A 25273-nucleotide genomic window follows, 5' to 3' on the forward strand; every position below is an offset into this window, starting at 1 on the left:
CAGGAAACTCAGGAAGTAGCAACACTGGTAACATAATTTGACTGGTTGAAATGTAACCAAACATAGAAGCGTAAAAGAAGCGCCTGAGCGGGGGCCTCCTATCCGGTTCAGGGGAAAAGGAAGCTAGGTTGAAGATACTATATCCCTGACAAACACAGAGTTGTTGAAATGTAGTTGTGTTCCAGAAGAGGCATGAGGAATGCACCGTTGTCAGGCTACTGGAGGCATGATTAATGTTCCAGACTAAATTGCTCAGTCACAGGGGCAGAATATTCAGCATCATCATAGAGTGGAGAAAAACCCATCCCTTATCACAATAGCCAGTACTGATCCTAATACTCTCCATCATTTGAGCAAACACACCTAATTGTCCAAGGGTGCAATGGTGTCAATTTCATGAAATCCTAATATAGGAGTCTAGCCTGTGTCTGTAAAAGCTAGCTAACATTAGGGTTGGATACATACCTGGAGTGCTGAGAGGCTGTCCACTAACAGCCGTGACACTGCGACTCATGTTTATAGCGTGCACCTCCGTCACTATGCTCTCTCCCTTCTTGCTCCCGTCCAAGGCACCGTCGGGCCGACTGCCTTTCCCCCCAGCGCCCTGGCTCCCCTGGATGGGGTTCTTAATCAGGGGAGAGGGCTGGATGGAGATAGGGCTCTGCTTTAGGCTGAGGGCCTGCAAGCTGTGTGTCTGAGAGGAGGACGTGGTCGCCCCTTGCTGGCTACGGATAGCCAGGTTCTGGACCTGAAAAGACACAGAGGTCAGGTCCCGGAGGCAATGAGACATGGCCTAGGGCAGAAGAGGTGGGGAGCACCACAGTCAAGGGTCCACCCACAGGCCATCTGCAGAATTAGTGAGAAATACATTTTAGATTAAATGAGGTATCACAGCATTACTGTAAACCTAATGCATTTTCTACAGCTAGGGGTTAAAGCAACAACAAAAAATCCCATGAATGAACCTTAAGTCAATGTCAAATCAATGGGCAAACTATGGCTCGAGGGCCACATCTGGATTTTTCGAAGTTCAATGGAGGGCCGCACAGATTTATTTTTTGACCGATTTGTTAGTCAACAAAAGATTTACGGGCCAGAAAAATTTGATTTTAAAATATATAGGTCCATTAGCATTTCTACATACTTTCTATCTAGTTTTAGACGTTCAAGTGTGGCCAGGATTGTTTAACCCCCCCCACCCTCATCCCAAAAAATAAACTCATGCATCATCATGATGGAAGTCTGTCGCAGTGAACGGATAACTTTAACCCTTGGCTATACCCCTCGTTTGAATTATGGTGACTTGTGTTGATCATCTATGCCCTCTAGTGCTGCTCCAGGTTACTACAGCAGCGATGTGTGTATGGCATTAGCCTATAGAGTTGAGATAATAATAGTGTACCTGTGAGGAGGACTGTTGTCCAGAGGACCGCGTGGAGCTCTCAGACTGGACTGCAGCCACTGTGGCCGTAGGTGTGAAGATGAGCTGGGGGGACAACGGAACAGCACGGCCTAGGCTCCTAGCTACTTGCACAAGGTTACTTTGCTGTGCCTGAAAAAAAAAATGAAATCACACCAACATACAGTATATGTAAATAATCTCTCCATGGTTTTGGGTAGAGATAAATTATACTGTAAACAGCTGATCTTCCTCTGTTGCTTTCTCACACTCTCTCAAGCTCACTCTTACTATGCATAGTGCGTCAACAAATCTTTAAGGGAATAAAATGTAATCTAATCAGACTGAACTGATTCAGTTTGACATGCAGGACAACACTTCTTCACACTCCTTCCAGCAGGCTCATGCACAATTCTCTCCAGACCTGACTGACCTTAACCAACACAAAAACATCCTGTGGCGTTCTGCATTAGCATCAAACAGCCCCCATGAAATGCAACTTTTCAGGGAAGTTAGAAACCAATAGACACAGGCAGTTAGAAAAGCCAAGGCTAGCTATTTCAAGCAGAAATTTGCTTCCTGCAACACAAACTCAAAAAAGTTCTGGGACATTGTAAAGTCCATGGAGAATAAGAGCACCTCCTCCCAGCTGCCCACTGCACTAAGGATAGGAAACTGTCCCCACCGATAAATCCACTATAATTGAGAATTTCAATAAGCATTTTTCCATGGCCGGCCATGCTTTACACCTGGCTACCCCTACCCCGGTCAACAGCACTGCACCCCCCACAGCAACTCGCCCAAGCCTTCCCCATTTCTCCTTCTCCCAAATCCAGTCAGCTAATGTTCTGAAAGAGCTACAAAATCTGGACCCCCACAAATCAGCCGGGCTAGACAATCTGGACCCTTTCTTTCTAAAATTATCTGCCGAAATTGTGGCAACACCTATTACTAGCCTATCCAACCGCTCTTCCTTGTCATCTGAGATTCCCAAAGATTGGAAAGCAGCTGCGGTCATCCCCCTCTTTAAAGGGGGGGACACTCTTGACCCAAACGGCTACAGACCTATATCTATCCTACCCTGCCTTTCTAAGGTCTTCTAAAGCGAAGTTAACAAACAGATCACCGACCATTTTGAATCCCACCGTACCTTCTCCGCTATGCAATCTGGTCAATCACCGCACTCTTATCGGCAGACTCAACAGCCTTGGTTTCTCAAATGATTGCCTCGCCTGGTTTACCAACTACTTCTCCGACAGAGTTCAGTGTGTCAAATCTGAGGGCCTGTTGTCCGGGCCTCTGCCAGTCTATGGGGGTGCCACAGGGTTAAATTCTTGGGCCAACTCTCTTCTCTGTATACATCAATGATGTCGCTCTTGCTGCTGGTGAGTCTCTGATCCACTTCTATGCAGACGACACCATTCTGTATACTTCTGGCCCTTCTTTGGACACTGTTAATAACCCTCCAGACGAGCTTCAATGCCATACAACTCTCCTTCTGTGGCCTCCAACTGCTCTTAAAAAACTTAAAACTAAAAATGCATGCTCTTCAACCGATTGCTGCCTACACCTGCCAGCCTGTCCAGCATCACTACTCTGGACGGTTCTGACTTAGAATATGTGGACAACTACAAATACCTAGGTGTCTGGTTAGACTGTAAACTCTCCTTCCAGACTCACATCAAACATCTCCAATCCAAAGTTAAATCTAGAATTGGCTTCCTATTTCGCAAACAAAGCATCCTTCACCCATGCTGCCAAACATACCCTCGTAAAACTGACCATCTTACCAATCCTCGACTTCGGTGATGTCATTTACAAAATAGCCTCCAACACCCTACTCAACAAATTGTTGCAGTCTATCACAGTGCCATCCGTTTTGTCACCAAAGCCCCATATACTACCCACCACTGCGACCTGTACGCTCTCGTTGGCTGGCCCTCGCTTCATACTCGTCGCCAAACCCACTGGCTCCAGGTCATCTACAAGACCCTGCTAGGTAAAGTCCCACCTTATCTCTGCTCGCTGGTCACCATAGCAGCATCCACCCTCTCCTTCCAGTTCTCTGCTGCCATTGACTGGAACGAACTACAAAAATCTCTGAAACTGGAAACACTTATCTCCCTCACTAGCTTTAAGCACCAGCTGTCAGAGAAGCTCACAGATCACAGCACCTGTACATAGCCCATCCAACTACCTTTCCCCTAATGTATTTATTTATTTATTTATTTATTTATTTAGCTCCTTTGCACCCCAGTATTTCTACTTGGCACACTCATCTACTGTCAAATATACCATCCCAGTGTTTAATTGCTATATTGTATTTACTTTGCCACCATGGTCTATTTATTGCCTTTACCTCCCTTATCTCACTTCATTTGCTCACATCGTATATAGACTTATTTTTCTACTGTATTATTGACTATGTTTGTTTTACTCCATGTGTAACTCTGTGTTGTTATATGTGTCGAACTGCTTTGCTTTATCTTGGCCAGGTCGCAATTGTAAATGAGAACTTGTTCTCAACTTGCCTACCTGGTTAAATAAAAGGTGAAATAAAATGTAAAAAATAAAAATAAACAGTGGCGACACAAACAGCACACACTTCAGTGTTGGGGAAGCTTATCTGAAAATATATAGTTTATTAAGCTACCAATTACTTCACATTGGAAGAAGGTAAGCAACACTAAAGCTACCCTTAAGAGAAATATAAGTGTACTTAACTAAAGGTCACTACTTCATGATAAATTACCATAACTAAATATCATAGACAAAAAAATTGGAAGAACAGATCACTCTGGAGGAGTAGAGGCTGCTGAGGGGAGGACTGCTCATAATAATGGCTGGAACGGCGCAAATGGAATGGCATCAAACCATGCGTTTGATGTATTTGATACCATTCCACTGATTCATCTACCAAGAGCCCTTCCTTACCAATTAAGGTGCCACCAACCTCCTGTGTTCTGGAGTCAGATGTTAACAGAATGTGTAATTTAGCCTATTAAACACAAAAACTGTTTCAAGTGAGAACTAGGCAGGTCTGATGTCGAAAAAAAGGAAATCCTTGCCTAATTCACCCCTATTTTATGTGGTGTGTAGTTTCAGTAGTTAGCTACATCGCAAAATAAAACACTACCAAGATTTGAATTTAGTTCAACTACCACCAAGCTACTGCAAAATATAGTTCACTACTCCCCAACACTGCCCTTCATCACACAAAGCCTCCAGAAGTGCGGCTGAGCCAGCTAGTGTGTGTGCCAGTCGGCATGCTTCTGGGGGCTTACCATCTGTGCACGCAGGTACATATGAGCCTGACTGGCAGTGAGGGTGGTGGGGCTGGACGGGCTTCCCAGGATTACGGCCTGCTGGGAGATGCTGCCGGCGGGTGCAGAGCTGACACTCTGGGCTCTACTGATCAGCTGGGCTGCAGCCGGGGACGTGGTCAGGTTAATCTGGGGACAGGACAGGGAAGACAGGAAGGATTAAAAAACTTCACCAACAAAAACACTACACATCTTGGAACCCAACCCCTTAGTTACTAGACATGACTCACTGCACTCACTGTGGTCTGGGATGATCCTGTTTGCTGGGACGAAGTGGCATTTTGGGTGGAGCTCTGCCTTCCTGCCGCAATACTGGCCTGTGACATGACAGGTGAGAACCGTTAAGGGAATATGTAGGGGTCAACACTTAAATTCCTCTTCATCTGAAGATAACTGTTTGATTGACCAACCAAACCCCAGCACTGGCCTCATCTCTCATCTTTGTCAAAACCCTAACACTAGCCCACAACCTTGTTGGAGGCCTGTTTCATTCCCTAGTTTAACAGTTCCCTACGTCTCCGCTGCTCACCTGCTGTACGGCGGCCAGGTTCTGGAGCTGTGCATTGCTCAGGTGCTGCTGCTGGAGTGCTGCTGTCTGCAGCATGAGGTGCTGCTGCTGCGCTGCGTACATCTGTTGCAGGTACTGCGCAGCCGTGTTGGGCTGCCGGTGCAACGCCTGCTGGATCACCTTCAGTACACAGGGAGAAAGAAACAGGTTAGCGGTTGGGGTAATATTCTCAACAACAGGCTTTAAAAGGGGACTTACAGGGTTGTAAAATAAATTCCCATTTACATTGTTTTTACACATCCATTAAAAGCAGGTAGAGAGATTCCTTGGGTGGAAATGTGTTCCTCCTGTTAGGGAGAGTAGGCTCACCAATGCATTCTCTCATCCAATGCCAAGTCATTCGGTCCCTGAGCACATCCTTTATTCATGACTCAAATTGACTGACAACCTCACCACAGTTGCTAAGGCAACAGGAGAAAGGGATTGACCCAGGGCACATGGCCTAATAGAGGTTCTCTGACCTAAGCCTCCAGGGGGCAGAGAGGGTGGTGATTGTGATGGAAACCTCCATTCACTTCTCTTATTGAGCCCAAAGGACCAGGAGTCCACTATGTTGAGTAGGCAAGTAGTGACAATGCTGCTAGTTCTCTTGCTAAGGGCAGAGGAGAGCATGCAGATGAGAGAAAGGGTAAAGGATAGAAGAGACCTAAGACCAGTTTGTCACCCTTCAAAACGCTGACAGTCTAATTCAGGCTGGGTTTCACATCAGTCAAGGGTCAAATAGCAGATGACCGAGCCTGGAACGTGGAAACATAGCAACACTGATCAGCTGTCAATAGTATTGACAGATTGTTTATTCGATGTAGTACACTGGCATCATGCAATGAGATAAAATTATAAAATTGCACAGTCATTTATTATGAGCATTCCATAGCGTTCCAAAATTCTATAGTGAGCTAAGTGCAATACTGGGCAGTTTACGGTACATGCATGTTTTACCAGCAGATGGCAGTAGGGTAATGACAAGAATTGTATTATTGCAGGGAATGCAATGGGAAGACAGTTCATGCAAAACATGTGAATGTGTGTGTCACACTGGACTGGCATGTTTCTTTTTACCCTGAAGTTTACCTGAACCGTCTGCCTGTCAGGAATCCCGCTGTACACAGAGATGTGAGGCACAGCCTGCCTCCCCGCACTGCTGCTGCTGGTGGTACTTGTGCTGGAGGCAGTGGTCCCAGTGCTGCTGGCACTGGAGGCTGGAGGCACATGTTCACTGTCCATGGTGCCCTCTCCTCGTTTGGCCCTTCCCCTGCTGCCCTTTGGACAAGCTCTCCTGAACCTACAAAACAGGAGAGTTACAATGCAGCCATAGGGCTCAGACATATTGGGCCATGTCCAACCATGTCATGTGCAGTCACTGTGTTAGCCTATTCAGTGTAACTTCATGAAGCAACCCTAAAGCCTATAAGCCTGTATAAGAATGACATGACTTTCCTAAGATGATGCAAAATGTTGCATGTATACATACTGTACTTGTCTCATTTCAGCACTTGTGCTAACATGGGACACATAATTGAGCACAGACACTGGGCATAGACACTGGGCATAGACATAGTAGCGATCCTCGCTATATGAGCCACATTACAATTTCCACCAAGTGGGTTAACCCTATTTGCATGATGCACCTGAACGCACAGCCTGGACGTGTGAGGGGGCTGAGTAGTTGAAGCACGAGGGCGTGCCTTCCCATTGGGAAGGGGCAGTGTGGCGATCATCTCTATTTCAGCCACGTTACAATTCCCACAAAGTGGGTTAACCCTATTGGCATGATGCATAGGGTGAACAGGAATTCTCTATGCGTTTCCAGTAAATATTTACTGGATTCATATTTTCAAATACACATACCATAATAATAACATTAATAATAATAATAATAAAATATTAGGCCAAATGGTCTTCCCCAATGATGTCATGCCAATCAATAATAGTGTGTTCCTCTGCAAGGACGCCGTTTGGCAGAGTGCAGGAAAACATCAGTAGAACCGGGAAGTAACAAACGTGCTTAACAATTAAGAAATGCAATGGCAAAATGCTAATAATATTTGGATGTAAACATATTTTCCAATGAATGTAGCTTGGTAACTGCCATGTGTTTTCTACTGAATTGTAGTGAGCCAGAAATGTGTAAACTATAAAATGCTGATAAATGCTAAAACAAACGAACCATGGATTATGATTTGCACCGAGAAAGACGTCAGTTTCCTCCTTAACTCGATTTAAATCTCTCGTTGGTGGAAAGAAACTGGGAAAATATGCATACTGTAGGGCTGACCCCATTTAGTCGACCGGACGATTGTTTGGTTGACCAAACATTTTTTAGTCGAGCAGTTGCAAAAATATTTAAATAATAATTATTTCATGTCTTGCTGTCTCGGTGTACTAATCCATTGCGGAGGCCGCGGGGATGGCACACCAGTATCATCAGTACTACATTTACCGTTAAGTCCCATAATTTCTAATCGACACCGGCTCTGATGCTCGTCGGATGTGGCAGGGTGTGAAAACTATTACGGACTACAACAGGGAAACCTAGCTGCGAGCTGCCCAGTGACGTGAGCCTACCAAACAAGCTAAATGCTTATGCCTTCTTCGAGGCAAGCAACACTGAAGCATGCATGAAAGTACCAAATGTTCTGGACGACTGTGTGATAACGCTCTCGGTAGACGATGTGAGCAAGACCTTTAAACCGGTCAACATTCACAAAGCCGCGGGGACAGACGGATTACCAGGATGTGTACTCAGAGCATGCGCGGACCAACTGGCTAGTGCCTTCACTGACATTTTCAACTTCTCCCTGACAGAGTCTGAAATACCTACATGTTTAAAGCAGACCACCATAGTGTTGTTGGGCACAGGGACTAAGGTAACCCGCCTAAATGATTACCGCCACGTAGCACTCACGTCAGTAGCCATGAAGTGCTTTGAAAGGCTGGTCATGGCTCACATCAACAGCATTATCCCGGATACCCTAGACCCACTCCAATTCGCATACCGCCCCAACAGATCCAGATGAAGCAATCTCAATTGCACTCCACACTGCCCTTTATCACCTGGACAAAAGGAACACCTACAGTGGGGCAAAAAAGTATTTAGTCAGCCACCAATTGTGCAAGTTCTCCCACTTAAAAAGATGAGGCCTGTAATTTTCATCACAGGTACACTTCAACTATGACAGACAAAATTAGAAGAAAATAAAATCCAGAAAATCACATTGTAGGATTTTTTAATTAATTTATTTGCAAATGGTATTTTGGCCCGTTCCTCCATGCAGATCTCCTCTAGAGCAGTGATGTTTTGGGGCTGTTGCTGGGCAACACAGACTTTCAACTCCCTCCAAAGATTTTATATGGGGTTGAGATCTGGAGACTAGGCCACTCCAGAACCTTGAAATGCTTCTTACGAAGCCACTCCTTCATTGCCCGGGCAGTGTGTTTGGGATCATTGTCATTCTGAAAGACCCAGTCACGTTTCATCTTCAATACCCTTGCTGATGGAAGGAGGTTTTCACTCAAAATCTCACGATACATGGCCCCATTCATTCTTTCCTTTACACGGATCAGTCGTCCTGGTCCCTTTGCAGAAAAACAGCCCCAAATCATGATGTTTCCACCCCCATGCTTCACAGTAGGTTTGGTGTTCTTTGGATGCAACTCAGCATTCTTTGTCCTCCAAACACGAGTTGAGTTTTTACCAAAAAGTTATATTTTTGGTTTCATCTGACCATATGACATTCTCCCACTCTTCTTCTGGATCATCCAAATGCTCTCTAGCAAACTTCAGACGGGCCTGGACATGTACTGGCTTAAGCAGGGGGACACGTCTGGCACTGCATGATTTGAGTCCCTGGCGGCGTAGTGTGTTACTGATGGTAGGCTTTGTTACTTTGGTCCCAGCTCTCTGCAGGTCATTCACTAGGTCCCCCCCGTGTGGTTCTGGGAGATTTGCTCACCGTTCTTGTGATCATTTTGACCCCACGGGGTGAGATCTTGCGTGGAGTCCCAGATCGAGGGAGATTATCAGTGGTCTTGTATGTCTTCCATTTCCTAATAATTGCTCCCACAGTTGATTTCTTCAAACCAAGCTGCTTACCTATTGCAGATTCAGTCTTCCCAGCCTGGTGCAGGTCTACAATTTTGTTTCTGGTGTCCTTTGACAGCTCTTTGGTCTTGGCCATAGTGGAATTTGGAGTGTGACTGTTTGAGGTTGTGGACAGGTGTCTTTTATACTGATAACAAGTTCAAACAGGTGCCATTAATACAGGTAACGAGTGGAGGACAGAGGAGCCTCTTAAAGAAGTTACAGGTCTGTGAGAGCCTTGCTTGTTGGTAGGTGACCATATACTTATTTTCCACCATAATTTGCAAATAAATTCATAAAAAATCCTACAATGTGATTTTTTGGATTTTTTTCCTCATTTTGTCTGTCATGGTTTACCTATGATGAAAATTACAGGCCTCTCATCTTTTTAAGTGGGAGAACTTGCACAATTGGTGGCTGACTAAATACTTTTTTGCCTCACTGTATGTGAGAATGCTGTTCATTGACTACAGCTCAGCATTCAACTCCATAGTGCCCACAAAGCTAATCACTAAGCTAAGGACCCTGGGACTAAACACCTCTCTCTGCAACTGGATCCTGGACTTCCTGACGGGCCACCCCCAGGTGGTTAAGGTAAGCAACAACACATCTGCCACACTAATCCTCAACACAGGTGCCCCTCAGGGGTGTGTGCTTAGTCCGCTCCTGTACTCCCTGTTCACCCACAACTGCGTGGCCAAACACGACACCAACACCATCATTAAGTTTGCTTACAACACAACAGTGGTAGGCCTGATTACCAACAATGATGAGACAGCCTATAGGGAGGATGTCAGAGACCTGACAGTGTGGTGCCAGGACAACAACCTCTCCCTCAATGTGAGCAAGACAAAGGAGCTGATCGTAGACTACAGGAAAAGATGGGCCGAACAGGCCCCCATTAAAATCGATGTAGTGGAGCGGGTTGAGAGTTAAGTTTCTTGGTGTCCCCATCACCAATGAAATATCATGGTCCAGACAGTCGTGAAGAGGGCACGACAACACATTGACCCCCTCAGGAGACTGAAAATACTTGTCATGGGTCGCCAGAGCCACAAAATGTTATACAGCTGCACCATCGAGAGCATCCGGACCGGTTTCATCACCGCCTGGTATGACAACTGCTCGGCATCTGACCGTAAGGAGCTACAGAGGGTATTGCGTACGGCCCAGTACGTCACTGGGGCCAAGCTTCATGCCATCCAGGACCTATATAATCTGCGGTGTCAGAGGAAACCCCCAAAATGTGTTTCATCTCAAGGCCATCAGACTGCTATAAACAGACATCACTAGCACATTAGAGGCTGCTGCCTATAGGAATAGACTAGGAATCACTGGCCACTTTAAGGAATGGAACACTAGTCACTTTAATAATGTTTACATATCTGGCATTACTCATCTCATATGTATACACTGTATTCTATACTATTCTATGGCATCTTAGTAAGCTCTGCTCTGACGTTGATCATCCATATGTATATAGTCTTTATTCATTCCTACTTAGATGTGTGTGTAGCGTAATTTGTTAGATATTACTGCACTGGCGGAGCTAGAAGCACAAGCATTTCGCTACACCCGCAATAACATCTGCTGATTAGCAGACCAATATGTGACCAACAAAATTTGATTTGAAAATTGTCAACGACACCAGTCACCCAAGTCAGACTGTTCTCTCTGCTTCCTCAAGCGGTCTAAGACCAAAAGGCTCCTTAACAGCTTCTACCCCAAACCATAAGACTGCTGAATAATTAATACAATTGCCACCCAGACTATTTACATTGACAACCCCAAACCCCCCCATTTATTTTTACACTGCTGCTACTCGCCGATTACTATCTATGCATAGTCACTTTACCCCTACCTACATGTACAAATGACCTTGACTAATCTGTACCCCTGCACATTGACTCGGTACCGGTACCCCCTGCATATAGCCTCGTTTGTTATTTTATTGTGTTACTTTTTATAATTTTTTACTTTAGTTTATTTGGTAAATATTTTCTTAACTCTTTCTTGAAATGCATTATTGGTTAAGGGCTTGTAAGTAAGCATTTCACGGTAAGGTACAACACCTGTTGTATTCGGCGCATGTGACAAATAAAGTTTGATTTGATTTACAATGTTTGTTCGGCTACTGTAACTTCTGTTAATGCATTCAACATATTGGAGTGGACATATTGTTCGCACAACCTAAGCTACACTTGTGATGAACAAGTTTTGGTTTATTTCATTCCATTTACAGGTTGTCAGTTTATTAAATTGTGTTTTGTTTAGAGTGCTCCTGTCAATGTTGAGTAAGCTTAGGCTTATACATGTGCCCATTTGGGGATCTGATAGTATTTCTGATTGTCTTAACTCAACTAATGAGCTGTGGAGCTTCTCAAAGTAATTTTTTCTTTACCTCAAAACAGAAAGTAAACAAAGCCTGTTTTTACATCCATTGAGAATGACAATAGATCCTCAATTTAGCCCACTTGGAAAAATCTTTACAGCACTCTCCCTTTTGATAACCACTCGATGTGAAAGGGAAAAAAAACTCATAAAATAGGCCTACATGATTACTTCTTATCCCTTGCACAAATAGTCTACAGCTGTGTCTGTCTGGAGCTCACTGGCTCTGGAAACTGAGAACCCAGAATATTTTATACGATGTTGCAAATTTGTTGGCCCAGCCTCAAGCTTGCACTAAGTTGACACAATGTTTTGAGTTCCTTGCAGACAGGAGAGGCATAGCCAACATGATTTTTAAATACATATCTTTTTTAAATTTTTTTAAATCAGAATATTTTCTACCTGCAGGCTGCAATGTTTATTTGTAGGCTTAATGTATTAGTACATAACATAGTTGGCAATGGCAATAGAAGTTACTTTTTGATTTGTATAATTTTCATTTAGATAATTTGTCACGTGATTAATAAAAATGACATCTATTGAGAGAAGACTATTATAAAATAAATTAACTGTTCCATGAAAAGGTGCATATGAAAATCATAACTGGCACGTGGATTGGTACAAATGTTAAGATAAATTGTCACTCCAAATGAAAAAGGTTGCCGAACCCTGGTGTAGCCTACGACCATCAACTTCGGAAGCGTAATGATAGAATCTGCGAAGGCCAACAGCAGTGGGAGGTGGTTTGTTCGGGAACAAGCTTTTTTTCCCCTTCTGGTTAGGCCTTCTCTGGCTCGAGTCATTTGTGTGTCTTGATTATTTAAATTACAGTGTGCTTAAAGCATCCGACAATAGCCTACATATAGTTGATTTTATTAAAACACATGGGGTGTGTCTATATATGTAAAAATACATGTTTCAACCAGTCGAAGGAACAGATGACTCTTGTTCGACCAATATTTTTTTTAGTTGGGGACAGCCCTAGCATACTGCCTTAATAAAACAATCTTCCACCACCATTAATACACATATAGAAGTGAATGTGCCAATATTTCTGGTCCCATAAAATGGAGGGGACTACGTACACAAACTGCTGTAATTTCTAAATGGTTCACCCAATATGATTGAAAATACCCTCAAATTAAAGTTGATAGTGCGGACTTTAACCTCAGTCATTGTAGCATTTAAAATACAAAGTGCTGGAGTACAGAGACAAAAAATATATAATGTCACCCAATACTTTAGCTAGGCCTAGATGCAGTCCACATCATCACAGGCCCCATCACACTATGCGTGAGCTCTCTAGTGAACGAAGCCATTCAGCTTTGTTTGATTTTGCATTGAAATACATAACCGAGAAAAGGAATTGAGTTTCAGGGGCCTTTTTAAATAAACTTTCCCCACCATTCTCAGATTACCATAGCAACAACTCACTTTCTTCAACATGTCTAATGGTGAGCATGATGTCAAATAAGGGGAGAAGAGTACATTCTGAAAGACAATGAATTCCAGTGACACATTTAAGTTAAATAAAAGTATCTTATCACAGCTGGTGTGATAATGACTTCAACAAAGTTAAAGTACACCGATACTGAAACTGTCTACTATGAGGCTCATATTAGGCGTTTGGCTACTGAACCCTTTCTGTCTCCAACAGGTGACAATTATCAGATTAGTAGTGGACTCTAGAGCAGCAGAAGCATCCCAGTGACTGACTGTCCCCCTAGTGCCATACTGTTCCATTAGCAGAGGACGTGAGGTTCAGAGTACACTGGGCAGATGAGATGGAGTGGCTGAGAGAGCAGAACAGCTGAGGGGTTAAGGGAGCTTGGAGGAAGAGAGGGGGCATAGGGCTCAGGTTGAGTGTTTGGAATGGATTGTGGATTTTGACTGTGTGAGTGGTTGGGGTAGGGTTGCGATGGAAGTAATTAAAAAGGTCTGTAGTAGCTATGCAGCAATTCCTAAGCTATTTCCTCTCCCCTCTTAATTATATTTTCAGTGGGTTAAGGCAAGGTGTCATATGATACAGCCTAGGCCTACATTGCACGGTAGGTTAAGAACCATCCAGTGAAGACAAACCTCACCTTGTTCCCCCGTAAAGTTTGGTAGTGTGTACTACCACACGCAGAACTGGACTAGCTAATAGGTGCCATATGTTTACTGGTTATCCATGGCTATAAGCTACAATACAAAAGCCTTTTCCTGCCAATAATTCCAATCATTGAGAGTATTACTTCACATCTGGATGTCCCCCCTATAATTAACTTGCCTGCCCCAGTGAGAAATGTATGCCTGACATCTAGTCTGGTTACACAGTGATTTTAGTTCGAACAAAGCCTTGTCCTCCTCATCATGGTGAAGCATTCCACAGGAACAGCCTGGGTCTTAAAGCCTGTTTAGGCAGGGAGGGATTCCCCTCTGGCAACGCTGCTGCCCCCATCTCTCCAAGAGGAATCACTCATCCATCAGTCATGGAACCCCCACTCGACCTGCTCGGCTGCCAGGCAGCAGGAATTCTGCAATGGGTTGATTAGAGCACGGGGCTAAACTAGGAGTGGGCAGTATCGTATCATAAACCAAGCCCCTACACACCAAGATGTTACAAATCCATGGCCCACAAACCCCTACATCCAGTATTAACATAAATAAATTATATTTGATTCATGGGATTGCTCGTCATTCCAAGACTAAAATAACCATCTGTCTGATGTCTGAAGATCTGCATATAGTTCAGAGGACAAGAGCTTTAAAGACAGACAGGCTGTCTATACAGAGCAAAGAGTGCAGCAAGGACAAGAGCCCCCATCATGTAACGAGCTCTAGCCAATTTTTAATGACACACAATAAAAATATTCCGCAAAACACAGTCAAAAACCATGATCAATATAGGAAGCGAGCATAGGATATGTACATTAATGGCTTTACAGCAAGGCTTATGGTTATAATAGAAAGAGGGGTGCCACAGAGACAAAGCCCATGATGCTCCTACCTCCTCTGGCCCCCCCAGCGCGCTGCGGGAGTGTGATGCCCCATCCCCCGGGACCCTGGTCCTGTAGGATGCTGCTCCTCTTTGTCTGACTGTGTCTGTGTGTTGGAGCCAACCAAACCTCAGCCTCTCTCTCTATCCCCTACGAACACTCTGCTCTGTTCCCCATCCCAGCATCAACACAGACACAGCCCACCAACCTATCCCCTGCCTTCCTCCTGATTATGTGGTATCCTAGCGACAACCAACAGGGTGCCTATGGAATCCCCATGCAGTGCAGCATGCCGATTGGTCGCATGCACCCCCTCTAATATAGATGGTGGTAATGATTTCACCCTCTACCCTCCCCCTGCCAGAATACTGAATTTGGTAGCATGAAGCCTCAGCCACATAATATTCTAACCAGCATCAAAACCATATTGGGTAAGTACAAAACCCAATCTGTAAATGTATAGTATCTATTTAAATATATTTTTTGTTTTTTTATTACAGAAAATTTGATTCCATCTGTTATTATTGCATTAGGACATGGGTTATAACAGTCTATAATCATTAATTATTATAGTCTACACACACACACACCACAAACATTCAGGATAGGATCATATATGCTAGTCATGGGAATCCTCTAGCAAATAAGCTAATAGGAACTGGAAAAAAAATATGCAATATTATTGGGTATTATGGTCTGTTTGAAAGATTTGAGGATATTTCTCAAATTAATTATCTAAATGATAATCTGACAGAAACATGAAAAAGAGCCACACAATTATAAAGAGGCATTTCATTATAGCGCACATTAATTGAAAAGATAATTGAAGAGGACTATAGATATGAGCAAAATTAAAATTGGTTTTTGGTTTCAGTGGAATTCAAACGTCACTATATAAAAAAAATACTATGGCCTATGCATTGCCTATAGAATAATAGACGGACATGTGTAATCAGCTGCTTGATGATGGCACCACATTAAAAACACCAATGACCATCACACCTTATAACATGCCTGGCTGTATGAAATGCAAACAGTTCAGTGGTTTGCTGCCGTAACGTATTGATTGGGGCCTGGCAGGCATAGCTTTTATTGATTATAATCTTCTCATTAGCATATAGATTAGCCTAGCTGCCTGCCGGTGGAGGAGAAAGCATGAACCTTGAGTTCCAAAGCAAGGAAAATGAGCTTGGGGACTGGGATGGGTCGGGAAGGCTGTCATGAGTCAGATCTGTTTTCATGCAATGTCTGACAGACAGCCCAGGGCTTGGGATGACCATGGTGTGGCTTGTTTGTATTGGAAAACAAACATGTCCTCTGAGAAAGGCTGGCGTCTAGCCTACCCCACAAACCCTCCCTACCACTGTTTGTCTGGACCTCCTGTCTCTTGGCCATCCCAAGTCACATAAGAGCCTCTTGGAATAAGAAATGGGCATATTGAGTTAAAAAGGTGTGGAGTTAATGGTGTGGTCCACAACTCAATATGCCCATTTCTTATTCCAAGACGCTCTTCTGGGGCTCTAAAAGGAAAAAACACTCATCTATATTTAGAAGGCATATTCGTTTTTTTTCTTCTTCTGTGGGACAGCTTTGGCATGAACCAATTCCTTTCACAGTTCCTGTATCTAGGGTACTGCAGAATATTCATCCTCCAAAATATCTAACAATGATCTCGTGGGCCTAATTTAGAAGGAATAAGCCTGGATGAAGATTTCAAACTGTGATATGCTTTTGATGCACATCCAGGCTTATTCCTTGTGCATCAAAAACGTATCACAGTTTGAAATGCATCCCATATTTAAGTGATAATGCCAGAGAAGCCAGAGTTGAGGGTATATTGGCGCAGGGATAGTCTCGGGCCGGCAAACACTGGCTTCAAGGGCATTAACAGTTTTATACAACAGGTTACAAACATATTCAAATAATTGACATATTTTCATATAAAAATTTTGATCAATTTATTCATACTATTTCATCCTTCCACAAGATATAGTCCCGACACAAATCTAGGGTTGCTACCCAAGCCGGCTGGTCGTCCATTATATTGGTTAGGTTGCCAGAGACACAGAACAGAAAGACCGAATGACTGTGTCGCATCTATGGAGGCGACCCAGACGTTTGTTCTAAATGTTCCATTGCCATGCTGGCAAAGTTCTTATCCCTTGCTAGCTAGCCAGCCAACTACGGATAACACAGTCAAGTCAAACATTGCAGCCAGAATAACAGCAAAGCAGTTGCATTTGCTTAATCTGTTTTGTAGTGACATTTACTTAGATACATAATACATCCAATGAGTTTGCAGACGACACTACAGTGGTAGGCTTGATTACCAACAACAACGAGACAGCATACAGGGAGGTGGTGAGGGCCCTCGGAGTGTGGTGTCAGGAAAATAACCTCACACTTAACGTCAACAAAACAAAAGGAGATGATCGTGGACTTCAGGAAACAGCAGAGGGAGCACCCCCCTATCCACATCGATGGGACAGTAGTGGAGAGGGTAGAAAGTTAAGTTCCTCGGCATACACATCACAGACAAACTGAATTGGTCCACCCACACAGACAGTGTGGTGAAGAAGGCGCGGCAGCGCCAACCTCAGGAGGCTGAAGAATTTCGTCTTGTCACCAAAAGCACACAAACTGGTACAGATGCACAATCGGGAGCATCCTGTCGGGCTGTATCACCGCCTGGTACGGCAACTGCTCCGCCCACAACCGTAAGGTTCTCCAGAGGGTAGTGCGGTCTACACAACGCATCACCGGGGGCAAACTACCTGCCCTCCAGGACACCTACACCACCCGATGTCACAGGAAGGCCATAAAGATCATCAAGGACAACAACCACCCAAGCCACTGCCTGTTCACCTCGCTATTATCCAGAAGGCAAGGTCAGTACATGTGCATCAAAGCTGGGACAGAGAGACTGAAAAGCAGCTTCTATCTCAAGGCCATCAGACTGTTAAATAGCCACCACTAACATTGAGTGGCTGCTGCCATACATGTAAAAAATGTATCACTAGCCACTTTAAACAATGAAACTTAATATAATGTTTACATACCCTACATTACTCATCTCATATGTATATACTGTACTCTATACCACCTACTGCATCTTGCCTATGCCGTTCTGTACCATCACTCATTCATATATCTTTATGTACATATTCTTCATCCCTTTGCACTTGTGTGTATAAGGTAGCTGATGACGAAAATGTTAGGTTAGATTACTCGTTGGTTATTACTGCATTGTCGGAACTAGAAGCACAAGCATTTCACTACACTCGCATTAACATCGGCTAACTATGTGTATGTGACAAATAAAATTTGATTTGAGATAATGATGCACAATTTAGAGGTCGACTGTGCTTTGTCAGGACACTGTTCATAGGAGCTAGCCAACTACACTTCTAACACAATCACGTCAAACTGAAGCTGGAAAGACCGCAAACTAAACTAAACAAAAATATAAACACAACATTTAAAGTGTTGGTCCCATGTTTCATGAGCTGATATAGATCCCAGAAATGTTCCATGCGCACAAAAAGTGTTGCTTAAATTTTGTGGAGAAATTTGTTTACATCCCTGTTAGTGAGCATTTCTCCTTTGCCAAGATAATCCATCCACCTGACTAGTGTGGCATATCAAGAAGCTGATTAAACAGCATTATCATTACACAGATGCCCCTTGTGCTGGGGACAATAAAATGCCACTAAAATGTGCAGTTTTGTCACAACACAATGCCACATGTCAAGTTGAGGGAGCGTGCAATTGGCATGCTGACTGCAAGAATGTCCACCAGAGCTGTTGCCAGAGAATAGAATGTTAATTGCTCTACCATAAGCCACCTGCAGGGTCGTTGTAGAGAAATTGGTAGTAGATCCAACCGCAGAAGTGTATGGCGTCGCGTGGGCGAGCGGTTGCTGATGTCGACGTTGTGAATAGAGTTCCCCATGGTGGCGGTGGGGTTATGGTATGGGCAGGCATAAACTACGAACAACGAAACAATTGCATTTTAATCTATGGCAATTTGAATGCACAGAGATACTGAGGCCCATTGTCGTGCCATTCATACGCCGCCATCACCTCATGTTTCAGCATGATAACACCCCATGTCTCAAGGATCTGTACACAATTCCTGGAAGCTGAAAATGTCCCAGTTCTTCCGTGGCCTGCATACTCACTAGACATGTCACCCATTGAGCATGTTTGGGATGCTCTGGTTTGACGTGTATAACAGTGTGTTCCAGTTCCCGGCAATATCCAGCAACTTCATACAGGCATTGAAGAGGAGTAGGACAACATTCCACAGGCCACAATCAATAGCGTATGCGAAGGAGATTTGTCACGCTACATGAGGCAAATGTTGGTTCTCTGATCCACGCCCACACCTTTTTTTAAAAGGTATATGTGACCAACAGATGCATATCTGCATTTACAGTCATGTAAAATCCATAGTAGAGGTCAACCGATGAATCAGAATGGCCGATTTCAAGTTTTCATAACAATCGATAATCTGCATTTTTGGACACCGATTATGGGCAATTACATTGCACTCCGCGAGGAGACTGCGTGGCAGGCTGACTACCTGTTATGCGAGTACAGCAAGAGGCCAAGGTAAATTGCTAGCTAGCATTAAACTTCTTATAAAAAAAAAGAATCTAACAAATCACTAGTTAACACATGGATGATGATATTACAAGTTTATCCACCTTGTCCTGCGTTGCATATAATCGATGCGGTGCCTGTTAATTTCTCATCGAATCACAGCCTACTTCGCCAAACGGGTGATGATGATGATTTAAGAAGCACATTCACGAAAAAAAAGCACTGTCGTTGCACCAATGTGTACCTAACCATAAACATCAACGCCTTTCTTAAAAATCAATACACAAGTAAATATTTTTTAAACCTGCATATTTAGTTAATATTGCCTGCTAACATGAATTTCTTTTAACTAGGGAAATTGTGTCACGTCTCTTGCGCTCCACACAAGCAGAGTCAGGGTATATGCAGCAGTTTGGGTCGCCTGGCTCATGGCGAACTGTGTGAAGACAACTTCTTCCTAGCAAAGACCATAATTAATTTGCCAGAATTGTACATAATTATGACATAACATTGAAGGATGTGCAATGTAACAGCAATATTTAGACTTAGGGCTGCCACCCGTTAGATAAAATACGGAACGGTTCCGTATTTCACAGAATACACGTTTTGTTTTCGAAATGATAGGTCATTAATATGGTCAAATCCGGAAACTATGGCTCGTATTTCTGTGTGTTATTATGTTATAATTAAGTATATGATTTGATATTTGATAGAGCAGTCTGACTGAGCGGTGGTAGGCAGCAGCAGGCTCGTAGGCATTCATTCAAACAGAACTTTCGTGCATTTGCCAGCAGCTCTTTGCTGTGCTTCAAGCATTAAACTGTTTATGACTTCAAGCCTATCAACTCCCGAGATTAGGTTGGTGTAACCGATGTGAAATGGCTAGCTAGCTAGCAGGGTGCGCGCTAATAGCATTTCAATCGGTGACATCACTCGCTCTGAGACCTTGAAGTAGTTGTTCCCATTGTTCTGCAAGGGCCGCGGCTTTTGTGGAGTGATGGGTAACGATGCTTTGAGGGTGGCTGTTGTCGATGTGCCCCTGCTTCGAGCCCAGGTAGGGGCGAGGAGAGGGACGGAAGCTATACTGTTACACTGGCAATACTAAAGTGCCTATAAGAACATCCAATAGTCAAAGGTACAGTGCCTTGCGAAAGTATTCGGCCCCCTTGAACTTTGCGACCTTTTGCCACATTTCAGGCTTCAAACATAAAGATATAAAACTGTATTTTTTTGTGAAGAATCAACAACAAGTGGGACACAATCATGAAGTGGAACGACATTTATTGGATATTTCAAATTTTCAAAATTCAAAATTATTCAGCCCCCTTAAGTTAATACTTTGTAGCGCCACCTTTTGCTGCGATTACAGCTGTAAGTCGCTTGGGGTATGTCTCTATCAGTTTTGCACATCGAGAGACTGAAATTTTTTCCCATTCCTCCTTGCAAAACAGCTCGAGCTCAGTGAGGTTGGATGGAGAGCATTTGTGAACAGCAGTTTTCAGTTCTTTCCACAGATTCTCGATTGGATTCAGGTCTGGACTTTGACTTGGCCATTCTAACACCTGGATATGTTTATTTTTGAACCATTCCATTGTAGATTTTATGTTTTGGATCATTGTCTTGTTGGAAGACAAATCTCCGTCCCAGTCTCAGGTCTTTTGCAGACTCCATCAGGTTTTCTTCCAGAATGGTCCTGTATTTGGCTCCATCCATCTTCCCATCAATTTTAACCATCTTCCCTGTCCCTGCTGAAGAAAAGCAGGCCCAAACCATGATGCACCATGTTTGACAGTGGGGATGGTGTGTTCAGGGCGATGAGCTGTGTTGCTTTTACGCCAAACATAACATTTTGCATTGTTGCCAAAAAGTTCAATTTTGGTTTCATCTGACCAGGGCACCTTCTTCCACATGTTTGGTGTGTCTCCCAGGTGGCTTGTGGCAAACTTTAACCGACACTTTTTATGGATATCTTTAAGAAATGGCTTTCTTCTTGCCACTCTTCCATAAAGGCCAGATTTGTGCAATATACGACTGATTGTTGTCCTATGGACAGAGTCTCCCACCTCAGCTGTAGATCTCTGCAGTTCATCCAGAGTGATCATGGGCCTCTTGGCTGCATCTCTGATCAGTCTTCTCCTTGTATGAGCTGAAAGTTTAGAGGGACGGCCAGGTCTTGGTAGATTTGCAGTGGTCTGATACTCCTTCCATTTCAATATTATTGCTTGCACAGTGCTCCTTGGGATGTTTAAAGCTTGGGAAATATTTTTGTATCCAAATCCGGCTTTAAACTTCTTCACAACAGTATCTCGGACCTGCCTGGTGTGTTCCTTGTTCTTCATGATGCTCTCTGCGCTTTTAACGGACCTCTGAGACTATCACAGTGCAGGTGCATTTATACGGAGACTTGATTACACACAAGTGGATTGTATTTATCATCATTAGTCATTTAGGTCAGCATTAGATCATTCAGAGATCCTCACTGAACTTCTGGAGAGAGTTTGCTGCACTGAAAGTAAAGGGGCTGAATAATTTTGCACGCCCAGTTTTTCAGTTTTTGATTTGTTAAAAAAGTTTGAAATATCCAATAAATGTAGTTCCACTTCATGATTGTGTCCCACTTGTTGTTGATTCTTCACAAAAAAATACAGTTTTATATCTTTATGTTTGAAGCCTGAAATGTGGCAAAAGGTCGCAAAGTTCAAGGGGGCCGAATACTTTCGCAAGGCACTGTATATGACATACAAGTGGTATTGAGAGAAATAGTTCTATAATTCCTATAATAACTACAACCTATAACTTCTTACCTGGGAATATTGAAGACTCATGTTAAAAGGAACCACCAGCATTCATATGTTCTCATGTTCTGAGCAAGGAACTTAAACGTTAGCTTTTTTTACATGGCACATATTGAACATTTACTTTCTTCTCAAACTTTTTTTTTGCATTATTTAAACCAAATTGAACATGTTTCATTATTTATTTGAGGCAAATTGATTTTATTGATGTATTATATTATGTTAAAATAAGTGTTCATTCCGTATTGTTGTAATTGTCATTATTATAAATAAATAAATAAATAAATAAAGCTGATTAATCGGTATCCGCTTTTTTTTTATCCTACAATCAGTATCGGCGTTGAAAAATCATAATCGGTCGACCTCTAATCCATAGATTAGGGCCTAATGAATGTATTTAAATTGACTGATTTCCTTATATGAACGGTAACTCACTAAAAATCTTTGAAATCATTGCATGTTACGTTTATATTTTTGTTCAGTATAGTATGAGAACTACAACATGCTCTCTACCTATTAGCTAGCCCCGACGTGCTGAGGCTATCCCTTGCTTTGAAAGCATCGTCACACTTTTTTCCATTGACAGAAACATACATCCCGTCTGTCACGAATGTTAAATACAATTATTTGAACTTAGTCTGCCGATTGTCCAGACAGAATATTTTGAAACAGCACTATGAATTTCATCCCAATAGCCAGAAGGGGGAACCATGGGAAGCATTGAACTACAGAAATGTAGCCGTGGCAATATATTAATTTTGCTGATATTTGTACCAGTTAAAGAAACTAGGATATTATTCCATCTACAGAGGTCAGATTAAACTGATTTGAGCTTATGTTAAAAGGTTTCTGGCAATGGTTTCATCTAAAAGGAGGAAATATATCTACTCCCAAATATTTAAAATGGGAAAGGCCTCAATCGGGGTCTTGAGGCAGTACGGCTGATTTGGTTAGACTCATTTTATAACTTGAGATGAAGCTGAAATATATCTACGATCTTCATTGTTTTTGGAAGCAATTGAGATACATTGTCTGGATATAATAAAATATTGTCTATGTATATGAAGTGATCAGTATATTTTAAAGTCAATTCCCATGTCTTTAAAGACAGACCAGTGATATGACCATACTAGTTTATCAAAAGCTTTTTCTGCATTGGAGGGATAATACAGCCTAAGGAGCTGTTGTTTCTGATGAAGCTTCTAAGATATGTAACAGTCTGAGGTTATCTGAGGATGAACGCTTTTTAACAAACCCGCTTTGAACCTTGTGGATAAATTTGGGTAAGAAAGTCTCTAGATGGGACAACATTTTGGAAAACAGTTCAATGTGTGTTTATCAAAAGACAGTGAGTGGGTGATGGTGATCACACTAGGTGGCATCCTTACATTTTTTTTAAAAAATAAAAGCAAAATTATTGCTGTATTCACATCGCTCACAAATGAACCCTTCGTGAATGGCTCAGCTAATAATTTTGAGCAATAGTGAACATAACAGATTCCAAAATGTTAAATAGATCTCAGGAGGAATACCGTCCCAGCCAGGTGATTTGCCTTTATTTATGGTATCCAATGCCCTTTTAAATTTATTGAGAGAGATTTGGGCTCCCAGCAAGGTGGCTTCCTCTGAGATAAGTGGTTCTTAATTTTTTTTAGAAAGGACTTTGTCTGGCTTGATGTGGATTTACAATCAGAGGTTTACAGTTCTTTGAAGAACCAGTAGAATCTTTGATTGATTCATTTGGGTTCCGATTGAAACGGGAATTACTGATTCAATAGTTGCTATATCAGCTAATCATTACTGCATAGCTTGTTGGCCAGTAAATGGCAAACGATTACCATGGAAGTAATGGTTGAATCTAACCCAAATGGATGGCAAATTCTGCTTGGTTTTATCAATAAATTAAAGTTATGTCTTGACTTTGGAAAAAGTAACAGCTACCTGGTCTGAAAAGTGTGCTGAGAACAGTTAACATTTCAAATATCTTCTTTCATTGTGATTTATTCAACCCAGATGCAAATGCAGTGACATTCCTTTTTATAAAACCTTTGGTGGCATCTCATAGAATCCACGGGTCATCGACTGAATTCTTATTGATCATTATGAATTAATTTAGTTGTAGAATGTAGAATGTTGTAGTAATTAAATGTTGAAATGCCATCGTGTGGTTCTTAAGAGATTCTGAAGTACGAAATTGATTTGTGAGAATGCTAATAAACTTACAATTTAAGTTCATGCTGTCGATTTTGTTCACTCCATGGAAATCGAATGTAGGCCATCCCTTGAGGTTGTAGAATGGTCAATGAGTACTGTCCAAAATGACAGTCAGTGTACTACATTTGTTGGAGTGTGTAACGAGAGCGAGAAAGTCTCCCTTGATCCAGAGGCCCGAAAGGACTGAGGTGTAATTGAGCCGTCTGCCTCTGATAGACTTGTCTTACACAGCTGAGTAGTACAAAGAGAGTCTGGCCCCCTTCCAGGTGTGTGTACTGGATGCATGGCAGTGGTGTCTTGTGCGTATGTGTGTGAGTGTTGACACTCCGCCACACGTGGCCCATTCCCTAAGGCAGTGTGGGGCATACTACAACACCCACACCAGATGTACCCCAAGGGACCTGCCTGCTCTCTCTGTTCTTCTCTACATCTTAATATAGAATGCCACTTAAGGCGTCAGCATGCTTTCCAGACAAAACAATTCGGAAGAGTTTTTTTTTTTTTTCGGGCACACATTTTTTCTGGAGGAAAGCCTAAGTCCAGAGCCGAAGTCTATGTCCTTTCGTCAGTGATTGGTCAACAGTAAGGAATTTTCAATAAAGTGTTTGGTGTCATTCAACGAGAGAAGTCTTGTTTTCATGCACATTTTTAATTGTGAAATACTGCACGACTAAGGTCCCCGGGCAAAAACATCAAAATTAATAACTCAAGAAATCTGTTTCTTAGATTAATTCAGACTATTTTGAGGAAGTGTATACTGACTAAGGCGTCTCAAAACGAACAAACCATACTATTGCGGTACTTCAAGCGAAGGTCTTTTAAGAGAGTATGAGAGCACACTTGTTCCCGAACTGAAACATGCTGATGCCTTTAGCCTAATTGTTACGTGTTAAAATCCTGCTGACTCCCCTGTAAACCT

General features: G+C 42.7%; 1 protein-coding gene across 5 annotated transcripts in view; it reads right to left on the minus strand.

Annotated features, from left to right (window-relative positions):
• The window catches only part of LOC110527983 (polyhomeotic-like protein 2), a 56103-nt gene that overhangs the window by 25902 nt on the left and 4928 nt on the right, over nucleotides 1-25273 (minus strand). The window contains exons 1-7 of one of the 5 annotated variants that reach the window (XM_021609658.2): nucleotides 14752-14969; nucleotides 6362-6572; nucleotides 5252-5410; nucleotides 4962-5039; nucleotides 4684-4851; nucleotides 1403-1552; nucleotides 466-748 (exon numbers count right to left, since the gene is read on the minus strand). In XM_021609658.2, the coding sequence (XP_021465333.2) occupies nucleotides 466-748; nucleotides 1403-1552; nucleotides 4684-4851; nucleotides 4962-5039; nucleotides 5252-5410; nucleotides 6362-6572; nucleotides 14752-14795 (1093 nt within the window). In that variant the 5' untranslated portion in view covers nucleotides 14796-14969. Of the gene's footprint in view, nucleotides 1-465; nucleotides 749-1402; nucleotides 1553-4683; nucleotides 4852-4952; nucleotides 5040-5251; nucleotides 5411-6349; nucleotides 6573-14751; nucleotides 14970-25273 lie in introns of those variants that run through there. The other 4 variants (XM_021609657.2, XM_021609656.2, XM_021609654.2 and 1 more) reach the window with 4 other exon arrangements.

Source organism: Oncorhynchus mykiss, chromosome 7, assembly GCF_013265735.2.
Source record: "Oncorhynchus mykiss isolate Arlee chromosome 7, USDA_OmykA_1.1, whole genome shotgun sequence".
In the NCBI taxonomy this organism is placed as follows: domain Eukaryota; kingdom Metazoa; phylum Chordata; class Actinopteri; order Salmoniformes; family Salmonidae; genus Oncorhynchus; species Oncorhynchus mykiss.